Source organism: Anopheles aquasalis, chromosome 3 (genome assembly GCF_943734665.1).
Source record: "Anopheles aquasalis chromosome 3, idAnoAquaMG_Q_19, whole genome shotgun sequence".
Lineage (NCBI taxonomy): Eukaryota > Metazoa > Arthropoda > Insecta > Diptera > Culicidae > Anopheles > Anopheles aquasalis.
The window spans coordinates 32,809,096-32,821,595 of record NC_064878.1 but is presented as its reverse complement, the minus strand read 5'-3'; the positions used below and the strand labels follow the sequence as shown (position 1 = coordinate 32,821,595).

Here is a 12,500-nt window from a genome sequence, read left to right as displayed (position 1 = left end):
AGCGGATTCTAGACATAGGCGAACACAATTTGGAAGAGGTATTCGAAAAGTATTTGAGTAATGATACTATAAAGGACTTTAGTACGTCAGCCATTAGCATCCCTAAGGATTAGGGATAATACACTATGTTTCATAATGATAGCCTCACCCTGTTTTTTCGATCTTGCGCTCGAAGAAAGCGCCCCAAAAATAATTAAAAATACTTTTAATGTTCCTTTCATCGTTAGTGTGCCGTTTGAATTTTGAAAAAATATTAAAAATTGCGGATATGGGAGTCAAAAATCCAAAAATGAGGTGTTTCATAATGATAGCCTTATCCTACAGAAAAATAAAATTAAGATGGAAAACAGTTCATTAGGCTCAATGTTCTTTCAATGTATCAGTGTTATTTTATTTACAATCAGTAGCTCCTCCGTTACTATTAATTGCTTGGAAATGCGGGTTGGCATGCTTTCAGTGAGCATGAAAAATGTTGCGCAGTGCGCAAGGATCGCCATGCACTCTTATTAGCTACTTCGACCTGAGCAATGGTGTCAAATTGCCTACCATTCCCGTAAACATCACTAACTAACATCCGCCAATCATTCTTCATCGGATTTAAGTCCGGAGAAATCGCTGGCCAGGACATTACATTGATGTTTGTATACTTTAAGTAGGCTAGTGTCGCCGTGGCGGCGGGTTTTTTACTGAAAAAAATATTTATTCGGTCGGTGGTGGTTATTCGGATTTAGGTGGTCGGTGGTTATGCTTGAAATGGCTCCAATTTGCTTGAAATGGCAGTGGATCATCTCAACGTGTGAAAGGATGTCTGGTTGTGGTCAGTTCGCCCCATCTGTTCTATGAAGCATCAAATGAAGATGTTCTCGGTAACCTGCTTTGTCGAGTTCGTGGAATCGTCTGCTGATAAGGTCATAACGTATTCTGTTTCTTCCCGATGTTGTGTCCATTGGAATAGAAAAAAAACCAAAAAAATTAACAAAATTTTCGGTTAAGTACAATGGTAAAGTACACTATCTGATTCTTTTGCAGATTTATCTTATGCATTCTCTAAAAGTTGTTGTCACAAACAAATCCTCCTCGCTAAGGAATATTTTAACTAGCCAATTAAATTATTATCATTGAATAACACAACCCCGCAACAACACAAGGGGCACATTGCAAATATTAAACGTTCACGTTCTCCTGTTTTCGTTCTTTTCTCGTTTGCAGGAAGGAGACGAATCGATCAACAACAGCTGCATCAACTTTACAACCGAACAGTGTCCATGTTGGCAGTTTTTCTAATTTTAAGCTCAGCTTTTCAAACGACAGGTGAGTGTGTGTACAGTTTGTTGTTGTTGTTGTTGTTGTTCTGGGTGGTTTCCAAAGCCCCCCAGCTTGAGTATGATTTACCTTCCCGGTGGTAAGCGGGTTTGGTGCCCCAGAAGGTGGAAGCAGTTATTGACAGTTCGTGATAGTGTCATCGCCTGAAGAAGGGCTGGGGAAATGTTATTCTGTTCAATTACACGAAGCAGAAGTTTCACACCGTCCCTTCCCTCTTACCACATAACTCTCTCTCTCTCTCTCTCTCTCCCTCCCTCCCTCTGTTTCTCACTCTTGATTGGTGCAGTGGCCAAGGGAGACCATTGCAGGTGGTATTACGTATGCCACTAAAATTAGGGGAGTAACAATTTCCATATACCGTGCCCGTGCAGGCAAAGGCACGCAAGGGGAGATTGGTTTGGTTTGGTGTGTTCTCTTGGTCGGATGAAACTTTCGTAAGGATTCCCTTTTGTGTGTGGTGGTGCGCCTCGTGTGCGCTTGTGCTTCGTCCTTCCATAATGAGGTGATCATCTTCTCTTGGATGCGCGTTGGTTCGAGCACGGGCGGGCGCGTTAGCTCTAGAGTACAGGCCGCTTTCCGACGTAGCCACACAGGGTCGTCCCAGACGTTGCCGGCGGAACATCTGCTACCATCCAGCCCTCGCAGCCAAGAGCCGGCAGCCCCCGAGAGAGCCAAAGTAAGCCAGCACTAGCAGCAGCAGCAGCAGCATGGATGGAAAGCAGAATGGTAGAGGCGCGCTCGCTCCTCTGCGTTCCTTCTGCTCTGCGTCTTTCTTTCCCGATCTTCCTTCTGCTCTCTCTCTCTCTCTCTCTGTCTCTGTGCAGATGAGCGGCGCACAACAAATCGTCTCGTCAGCACGCCCGCCCGCCCAGTACGGAACTGGTGCTCCGTTACTTGCTGGCTATACGCATGATGCTGTTGCTGTGGCCGCCGCCGCCTGCATTTGCCTGCGCCGGAAAGGAACTACCGATTGTATGCTTGAGCTCGATCCTCTGCGGATCCCTGAAGAGCACCTCACTGCTTCCTTTCTTTTCATGCATCTGTGTGCGTTTGTAAACGACACTAACGCGCCGCGGCGGACCCATGGAAAGCCAACTGGCTGCGCGATGCTCCTACTGCAGTAGCCTAGCGGCTGTGTGCCCCGGAGAATACGCGGGCAGATGATGATCGTAACAGCAAACATGTGTGTGCCCTGTTGTTGTGGACCGATCTACGGTTTGCTTCTTTTTTAGTGCGTTGCGCTGCGCACACGACACGTTTCTTTCGATTGCTCGAAGTCTTTTCGGGCTCATCTGTCTCTTCGACCTTTCCACTACTTCAGCATTTTCTCCCTTTTTCGCGTGGGGTAGACCGTGGGTTTCACCGTTTGTTTGGAGATCGACGATCCTTAATCCTTAAACCCTCACGTTCCAATATGCCAACTGTTGATTTGGGTTTTAAATATTTTTTTTGTTGTTGTGGCCGTCTCTGTGCCGTGTGGACATCAGGATCTTTCTCGATATCTTCCCGGTTTTTTGTGCCAGTAGAAAGATGTGGCGCTGTGGCGGGATACATAGAGAAAGAGCTTGGTTTTTAACAATACTATCAGGTGGCTATAATGTTGTTGCAATTGTAGGATTAATAATAATTTTATATTACCGTGTGAATAGGGAAAATAGCGGAAGCAAGATATGTTTGATTGTTTCCATGTTTTGATGTTCATGATCATGATATGAAACATTTGGCAATAGGAAATGTGGTTCTCTCATGCAGCTATGAATCAGCTTTTTAAAAAAGGACATCATCGCAAGCTGCTCAAACGGTAGAGGTGCGCTTGCAGTGGTGGCAGCATCATTGAACCGCCATGTACAGCATTCGATCGATCGACTGTATCGCTGTACTGCAACTTGAAAAAGGAAGCAGCATAGAATTGAGGATCGAGATCACCCCAAAAACACACTCGAAACTTGATCTCCTCGCGACCAAAAGTAGGATCCTTTTAATGTTTTTTTTTTCGTGCGTCTTCCTTTTCCCATCCCTCTCAGTGTCTCTCCGCTCTTCTGTCCGTATCAGCATGCATCACGCACATGCACCTTTAGCTTCTTTTGAAACATTTTCGGGATTTTTAGTTATTGTCGGTTTTCTCCCTCTCCCCATTGGGACGATATCCTCGAGACTCGAGATTGCGTCTGCCTAGCGACGATACCAGATGGTTATAGGCAGACTTTTGAATGCTTAGTTTCATTCATTTTTCAAACACTGCAGTTGCTATTACAAAGTGTATTTGTTGCCTAGAATGTTAAAGAGAAAGATAGCTGTACTGGAGCTATAAATTGTTCAATTGTTCATTCGATGCCAATGAGTCGGTCGAGAACTTTGAAAAGAAATGCGCTCATGTTCACTGCTAGTTCTTAAGCAATCTCAGTACCAAACGTTAAGGCCGTATGGTGTGACGATTTACAGGTCTTAGACCGAACAAACGCCCATATTGAATAGCTCAACCGATTTAATTCGGGGCCGCTTGGAGGGCATTAATCTTTCGACCAAAAATTCATGTTCTCCTTCAACCATGTTTGAGTCCGTTTAGACGTATGGCAGGGACTCCCATGTTGCTGAAACTCAACATTTTCTGGTGTATTGAAGTTTGCTTTAACCCTTGGTTAAACGTGTTCATTCAATAAATTGATATACACATCAATATTTCTTTTAATATGGCGTTTTATGAAAAATGGAGGCATTTGCAAACCATTAGAGACAACTGCTCCAAACGTCACTATTCCAGCGGGGACCTCGAAGGTGGACTTTAATTTTATGTTCTCTGAAACATCCTTAGTCTTTATGGTCAATATGAACCTATTCGTGCAGGAATTCGTTGCTGGATCAATCGTGAAAAGATTCTCATTAGAGAACACTACTACCGGCTTCTTCGTCTTAAGAGCTGACAACAAATGCATCGAACGCTCATATCAAAGATGTTTTATCCATTCAACTATTAAATTACACTTCACCCTCTAGCTCTAGCGGTAGCTTTTAGGTCATATTTGGCTAACCGATGCATGGAAGATCTTGAGATATTCGTCTCTTTTGTAAGCTTTCGTATGGATCGCACTGAATTTCGCTATCGTTTGCTCTGACCGATCTTACCACTTTTTCAGTGCGCTCAGATCGTTGCGGGCCACTACCGTGTTTCCTAGGCCTTGCCCCTTCATGAATAGTACGTTTAATCCTGTAAACAATTCCAAAATGACATCCGAGAACCGCTGTTATTTCTATGAGATTTTTCTTGGGCGCGAAGCAAACTCCACACTGTCGCCTTTGAGTACATTTTTTCGAACAAACATATTTTGCACGAGTACTTTTTATACATCATTTGATGGATAAGATTCTCACGAACACAATGATACCCTATAATGCCATATTGGTGTTGAAAAAATACTCAAAACAGTGCAATGAAAACATTCTCATTTTTTTATGGTACACCCTGTATGAGAAATGCATCTACAGGAATTCAACAACTATGAATGATTTTATACGAATGGAACGCTGCTGCTTCGAGTAGAAGAGTTCATCTGCGAAAAATGTATCATGAGATTGCACCTTTTTGTATGACTTTTCTTGTGTGACTTTCCCTTTTGTGCACGTGAGGGACCAACGCAATACTGTACTGTGCGATGAGTGTGTTTCAATATTGGTACAGCAAGAAGAAGAGAGTCCAGCTTTTAACAAAAAGAGCCTCCTGAAAAGATCGTAATCCAGCCAGAACCCACCGCGTTGTTTTATGTATGGCTTCTCCTACGCGGTAATTCTATGCGAGCGATGAATAAACCTCTGGCGCGTGGCAGCAGCAGCCGTAGTACCTCTTTGCGGGAAAAAGATGTGTGTTGATCGTATGCAAGAAATTTAAAGTTGAGAGCTAAAAAAGAAGAAAAACCATGGGAAGAAGCAGCGGGACGAAGGAAGCGAGTAACCGGTGGATCTCGAGTTAAGGGGCGGCTGCAGAGCTAAACACATATATCGGCGCGCTGGGCACGTGGTGTGTCCTGAAAACCAGCCGGTGTCGCCCGCCGGATGGTGTGCGAGTGTTTCGGTTGTTTCCATCATTCCTCTCGTTTTTCAGGATAAACGAGAGGACTCTTTTTCCTGCTTCCATTCTTCGCACCATCAGCACACGCGACCCGAGCGATCGAGCGATCGTGCGCGCGCGCGCGCCCTATGCTGTTGCAATGAAGAACAGCTTGCCAGCTTCCTTCCCTTCTCTTCTCCACCTGGCTTGCCAACCAAAGCACTCGGCGCATGTGCAATGTGCATCATTGGCTCGTCTGCGAGCCTTCTTCTGCCATCCGAGAGCCCCTTAAGGCTTTACTGCTAGGCTCGCTTTGTTTCTATTTGCTTTACGAAGAGGAAAAAAAAAATCAGCTTCCAGCACATGTCTGTTTGCACCTTCTTGTTGTGCGGATGCGCATGGTGTTATTTATGGGTTCGAGCAAATGTGGTTTACTGTGGAGTTGTCTTGCTGCGCGAACCCTCCGAAGGGCATCCTCGGCTCTATATTCCTTGGACTCTGTCGTCTATCTGTTTGTGCCGGGTGTGAGCTACAGAGATGCCTTTGTTTTTGGGTTCTCTCTGCTGTTCGGTAGTGTTTGCCTCGTTCCGTTCTAGTTGGGCTGTGGATGGCAAATAATAAGGAATGGCAATCAACCGGTGTTTCGTTTCGAGTTTTCATGTTTTTAAGCTTGCCAACATCTGATCGTATGGCGGTCTTTCTAGACACTATCGCGTTCTTCTCGTCATCGTCGTCATCTGGGCAAACATGAGGGATCTGTTGGGCTATGAAATGTATTGTGCGAATGCATTTTGTCCGAAAAGTTTATTGCTTTCATTTTTATGTATTATTTTTCCCATTTTTTTTCGAAATGATGAAACTTTTAAGGTAAAACTAACAAAACTAAAGCCATTTTAAGCTTTGGGAAAATTTGTTATCTGAGGGATTTTTGTGTGGATTTAATGACAGTAGATTCAAATTCCCTCTGTTTGTTAAACGGAAAACAAAGTACAGGGTTACTGACATGAAGTGTTACCTATTAAAAACATTATAACTTTTTTGTTTGAAATGATTTTGTATTGATTCCAATGACAATTTTTTTTTAAAATAATCAAATTTTCAGAAACTATTCGAGCTATCGAGCATCGAGCTAAAGCGATGTGGCCACATTTGGCTCGACTATAACCTTCTAACGACCCGAAAAAAAATTGATGCTGCACGAATGTGATCTTGCGGTATTTTGGCTCGTTCTCGTACAATACATTTCATTATCGCATCCATACTGGCTTATTTGTTAGCCCTTACCTTGCTCTCTAACTTGGACCAGACGGAATGGTCCATCGGATTTGCGTCTGGCGAAATCAAAATCCAATGTGTGAACGAAATGAAGTGTGGAACATGATTTTTTAACCATTCTTGGTTCGCACGAGCTTTATGAGACGATTCCGAGTCTTGTAAGAACGTCCATGGTCTGCGACCGAAATGATTACGTGTCCACGGTTCTAAAGCACCTTCTGAAACATATTATCGATAACATGTCGCTTTTTATTTGACTCCAGGATCGATGAAAACAGTTGAAGAGCGCCCATCAGCGATCACAACGGTCCAAACCATTTATTGCGATGGGAAATTGCTACGAGTGGCCGCACTTAGGCTCAAATTCAAGTATGAACCATCGATCAAGTAATCCCGATCGTTTTTAAAGGTTATGGATAGATTAATTTGAAAATTTTTCTCATCAGAGAACACAATGTCTGAAAATTCGCCACGTTCGTGCAAGCGCAACAACACCTTTGCTCGTTCGCACCGAACTTTATTTTGCTGCGGTGTAAGATTTTGTGCTTTTGAGAAGTTGTAAGGTTCAACCTTGAGATCATTTTTCATTATGGGTTGAATAGGATCGAGCGAAATTTTCATATCCTTTGCGAGGTTTTTATGGACTGCGACGCGGATTTCGTTGAATTCTGGCCTTCACTTTCCGAATCATTTCTGGCGATGTTGCGGTTTGTTTTGGTCCACTTCCATAGCGTATTGTAACGCTATCAGTACCATTGTATCGATTTATGGAGCGATACACAAACATTTTGTTCATTTTAAGGTGACTGAACTCACGAATTATAGCTGAAGGTTGTGTTTTTCCAGTCCAGTTCCAAACGCCATCACAGCTATTATGTTTGAATTACATCACTATAAAAAAAATCTACAAAACATAGACGCAAGTGCTTTTGGTAGCTTGTAAACAATATATTAAACTATAACTAAATCAATTTTAGCGTCGATATTACGAGCGGTTTGAAAGATACAGCAGTGTGAATTTTGGTAACACTTCATATCAGTAACCCTGTAGATTCAAATGGAATTTACAAAATGTTTCAAGATTAAGCTGTAAAAGTAAATGCCTTCCCGTCATTTTTTATTTTTTTCGAAACTCCGGATCCCGAAAGTACAGCTTATGTCACGCCGAATTCGCTTTTGAATTGTTTTGATATCTCCTATTTAAAGGTAATTACGAACCGATGAAATTAATACCCAGCACATTGACTAAGCATATTGGCTATGTAAACAGCACGTTTTATCAACACATATCAATGTGCACGTGTTTATCAATTGTTAATGATAAACAACAACATGTGGGCATTTACTCGAAAAAACAATTGATTTCAATAACATGCTTTATTACGTAACGCATGCTTTATTACGTAATCAGTAGAGAATGACCGTACCGAAGGTGCGAATGATATTGTGTTGCTTTTTTATTGCTTTTTTATTGAATTTTATTGTAATTTTGGAACAAAAACACGTTCCAAACATCCTTAAATTAGTTCTAGTGCACTTTTTTTTTGTCATAAACATCACATAACAATGCAATGTACATGAAGTACCCGGGTGCCCAACGAAGGGGTAAAACTAACCGACATTCCGATAATAGTGATAATGTGCCTTTTTGGTAGGGACAAGAAACATTTTTCAAAGAATTTCGTGTAATAAGCTTGGCTATGACCCATAGACCATGTGATTCGTAATTTCGTAAGCCTGAATTTGCTTTTGCTCTGGCGTAGTTTCAGCTCTGGTCCGGTCTACCTCTGGTATTTGTGGGCCACGGAATCCGATAAACAGATTGCGCAATCGTCGTTCGATGACTTTGAGTTTTCGTTGTTAAAGCGTGAATCGCCTAGTACACCACCTACATGCATTCCTTTCTGCTGATAAGCATGATAAGAGAGGGGATTCACATGGGTTGCCTTGCCCTGCGCAGTGATCTTTATTGGGGCCGTTGTTTGCCATTCTTCATCGGCCGTCGGTTTAAGCGTGCGCTTCAGTCTGATAAGAAACCGCAACACTGAACCGAACCGGTGTACTTAATATCTGTTCGATTAGTCATACAGGCCCTGGGACACGTTGTAATACGTTTGCCTACGGGCGCAGACTGAAGTCAGAGCACACACGATAACGAAAAGGGAAGGGTGTTGTCCAATGGCTCCAATCGTTGGTAAACCGGTATCGTCCAGCGTGCATTGATTAGAGCGATTGATGATTTGCTTTGTGATTTATGTGCTTGACATGCGTACCACCGCTTCTCCTGGGCTCCGATTCTGATTGAACACACCCGGTTCCGGTACACAACCGGCTGATTCATTACTCAATACATCCAAGTACACTGTTGCTTCTCTTCGTCTAATGGGATGGACGCATTTTCGAAACAGGCATTTCCCCCCTCTCAGCCTGTGCTGCTGCACGTTGCGCATGATGTGGCCTGGGAAAACAGGAACCACCGGATGTAGCATCTTGGGAGAAAAGTGGATGTGTCTTAGCATGTCCTTTCCAGATTCCTACTCTTGAAGGAACGACGAACTGGAACTACAACTCAGTCTCGAGCGGATACTGTAACTTTTTGTCAAGACATCCCTCATGTCTTGGTTGGTTAATCATTGTTTTGTTTCAGTTATGTTTCATTTGGTTGTTGTTCACTGGATACGATTCACGATAAGTAAGTTGTCTTTCTGTAAAGAAGTGAGAAAAGATCGACAGCAGCGCCAAACTAGGTTCTTCCACTTTAATTTCAATATTATGTTACCTTCGAATTCCGCTTGGAGCTAGTTCTGTTCCGCTGCCACACATCATCATGATCCTCTCCTCTTTTTGTTTAGGCCGCTGGCCGGTGGTTCCGAAAAGGAAAATGATTAGTTTAGCCTCTGAGCTTTTTTCAACATTCCGTTGCGGCAATTTCGCGGCTCTTTCAGGTTTATTCTCTAGGGGCGCGCTGTGTGAGAAAGTTATGGCCGCTAACCCAGAACAGGGAGGAAGGAACTAGCATCTCTTCTCTCCACACGGCGTCGGCGGCACTGCGGAAGAAATAACTTCAGCGTTTTGTTCTTACTACTATTGCATTCTTAGCGCGCGATGTGTGTTCCCTTTTCTGGCGATAGGTCTCGCCTCCTCTCCCTCCCCATATGCACGCACAGTTGCTCACATAACATGGATTTTCCCACTGAATCCAGACGGGATCCACGCTCCCCATTGAGTCAGGAGATATGATTCTCAGGAGTTTTGTGCGTTTTGTAGCTTGGCGATCACCCGACGGAGTTATGCGCCAGAAAATGAAGGCATTAGGGGAGGTGGGGGTGCCTGGACATGCCACACAGGAGCCTGTATCCCACTGTGAAGAGGGAAAGTGCAAAGAAAATCCCTATTACAAGCCCTGACAAACTCAAACTCCTCACAAACTCGGCATCCTGTTGCATGGCTGCAACTTCATCTTCGGTGCTGCGTGTTCGGTTGTTCTCTACCGATTCTCATTGACGTCTGATGGCCAAGGTTCCAAAATTTGCTTGGACGATGTTTGGACATGTTGTCTCTCATTTTTAATCGTCTGTAGGTGGCGAATGCTTACCTGTGAAGATCGGCGTGGTAGGATAATAAGTTAGGTTTCGGAATGAGACGCAAAAAATTATTGCCCCCAAAAAGGAGAGTATGTATGGGTGTTCGCTACAAGCCTTTTGAATGGCAAAAATGTCAGAATAACGTTTTTCTTTTCATCCACAAATGATGTTTATCGAATAATTAAAATCCTCAGCGTACTAGATCAGGTGATTTCGGGGAAAGATTTTTCGACAAAATGCAGTTTTGTCGCGCGTCTACTACTCTAAAACTCTGCCACTGGATAGACTACTATCATCACAAACTGGTTGCATAAATTCAGTAAACTACTGTTAATTTAGGCGCTATAATTATACATCCAGCAAACCATGATGTCATGAAATTTGGCCTGAAAATCCCTAAAAGAGGCACCTTTCAAACTAAAATCTCAACATTACGGTAGCGTCACCAGAAATGTTCCTATGGAATAAAAATCCTTTTTACTGTGCATCAGACCATGTAATTACAACTACATGGTATTACAACTAAAGATATTTTGCAGATATTATTATCCTCGTTCATTTCAATTTGGCATAACTCCGTGTTACATTTCTGCCTCAACAAAACAGATCTAATATGAGTTACATGGTAAGCTACACAACAAAGCAATCTTCCTTTGTGCGAACTTCGATTTCAGATTGGCTATTAAATCGGGTTGCATAGGTTATGCACCCCAATTTTGGTTGCATCGATTAGTAAAAATGGTAAAACCAACGATCAATTAATGGAATATCTAAATAAAACATCCATTTTTTAATGAAATTTTCTTTAATTTTGTTTTAAAAGAAGCAATAGTGCACAGTGTTCCAGTAGCTGGGCGAACACGTTGCGATTGTTTGTAGTTATACAAGACATACAACGCTTCCAGGAAAACTGTTGGCGACGATTGAAATTCAAAGTAGACTCTGCCGCCGCCGCGTTAATGAAATCGATGTTATAACAATGATCGTTCACAAAGGACAGCGCTTCGACAGCGGAGGCAATGAATGGAAAGTCAAATCACAGTGACCATTGAGTGAGAAAATGCTGGCTGGCCGGTGGTGTACTCTGGTGTGTGGTATGTCCATCGGCGAGGGATCAATGGACGATCCCGCTGATCGCTCGGAGAGCAGGGCTGTGGCGGCGGTTGAACCAATCTTACTCGCCTCCAGCCCCCGTGCCGCCCGCTCGTGAACTGCCTCGTAATGTTGCGGAAGGCTCTTGAATAGTTTAGATTTGAGAACATGGAGGCCGGAAGAAGGTCCAAAAGAGACAGACACAGAGTACGTAATAGAAGAATCTTCAGACCACCACCACTCTGCCCCTGTGGGGTCGTGTTTTTGGGATAGCGAAAACAATGGCCACACATGCGTGCAACGGCGGCGAGGGTGTGTGGGTGCATAAGTGTGTGAATGTGCGATGCTGCGGGAGAGGTCATCATATGTTGCGGCTTCTTTCAAATGGATGCTGGCTGGAAGAAGCAGTGCCTCTGACTTTGCGCGGCGACTGGAGGAACGCCCCTTCCGATCCTTCGCATATTTACTCGAAGAATAGAACAGCGAAGTGGTTAATTGGTATGATTACGATTATTTGTTTTACCTTTTTTTTTGCCTTATTTTTAGTTACTGCTCCCGACCTCCCGGCGAGGAGGGTCTCTGTCAGCGGGCGCCGACAACAGCGGCGGCGGTGGTCCTCCATTCTTGCGTCAGATCTGATCTGGTGTGGTGGAAGTTCTCTCCGTCGGGATCAGCGCTCAGCCTATTGCTCGTTTCTCTGTCCGCTAGAGTCCGCCGCACAACAGTCCCGAAATGTTTCATCATTATACTTAATCGATTTTCTATTACCGCTAATGGATATACATGTGTTACGTCGGGGAGGATTCCCGGCCAAAAAGATAGATTTCCCTCGGCCCGTTTCTCTTCCTCCTCCAGCAATGCGGGGCGGTAAGGCTCCTTTCGGAGCTGGGATTGAGATAATAATAGGAGGAGTAACATGTTGATTTGTTGATTTGTTCAGCTGGGCGACGCGTTCGTGCGATAATTGGTGGGCTAAGCAAATGTAGCAAATGTGTAGTTATTCCGGCAAACCGCCAGCCAGTCAGCCTCTCTGTGGACCCCAATGATCGATTGCACTGGCACTGCCGCTGCTGCTGCTGCTGCTGCTGCTGGTGCTGCTGGTCCCTGAGAAGTAGGGGAAGTAGGGTATATAGGAACGTCCCAAAAACAAGGGATATAGGGAACTATTCGGCAAGACCAGACCG

General features: G+C 43.8%; 1 protein-coding gene across 4 annotated transcripts in view; it reads left to right on the top strand.

Annotated features, from left to right (window-relative positions):
- LOC126576347 (uncharacterized) overlaps positions 1–12,500 on the top strand; it is a 23,586-nt gene that overhangs the window by 5,739 nt on the left and 5,347 nt on the right. For all 4 annotated transcript variants that reach the window (XM_050237581.1, XM_050237580.1, XM_050237582.1 and 1 more), the window contains exon 3: positions 1,210–1,311. In XM_050237581.1, coding sequence (XP_050093538.1) covers positions 1,210–1,311 — 102 coding nt within the window. The remainder of the gene's footprint in view (positions 1–1,209; positions 1,312–12,500) is intronic.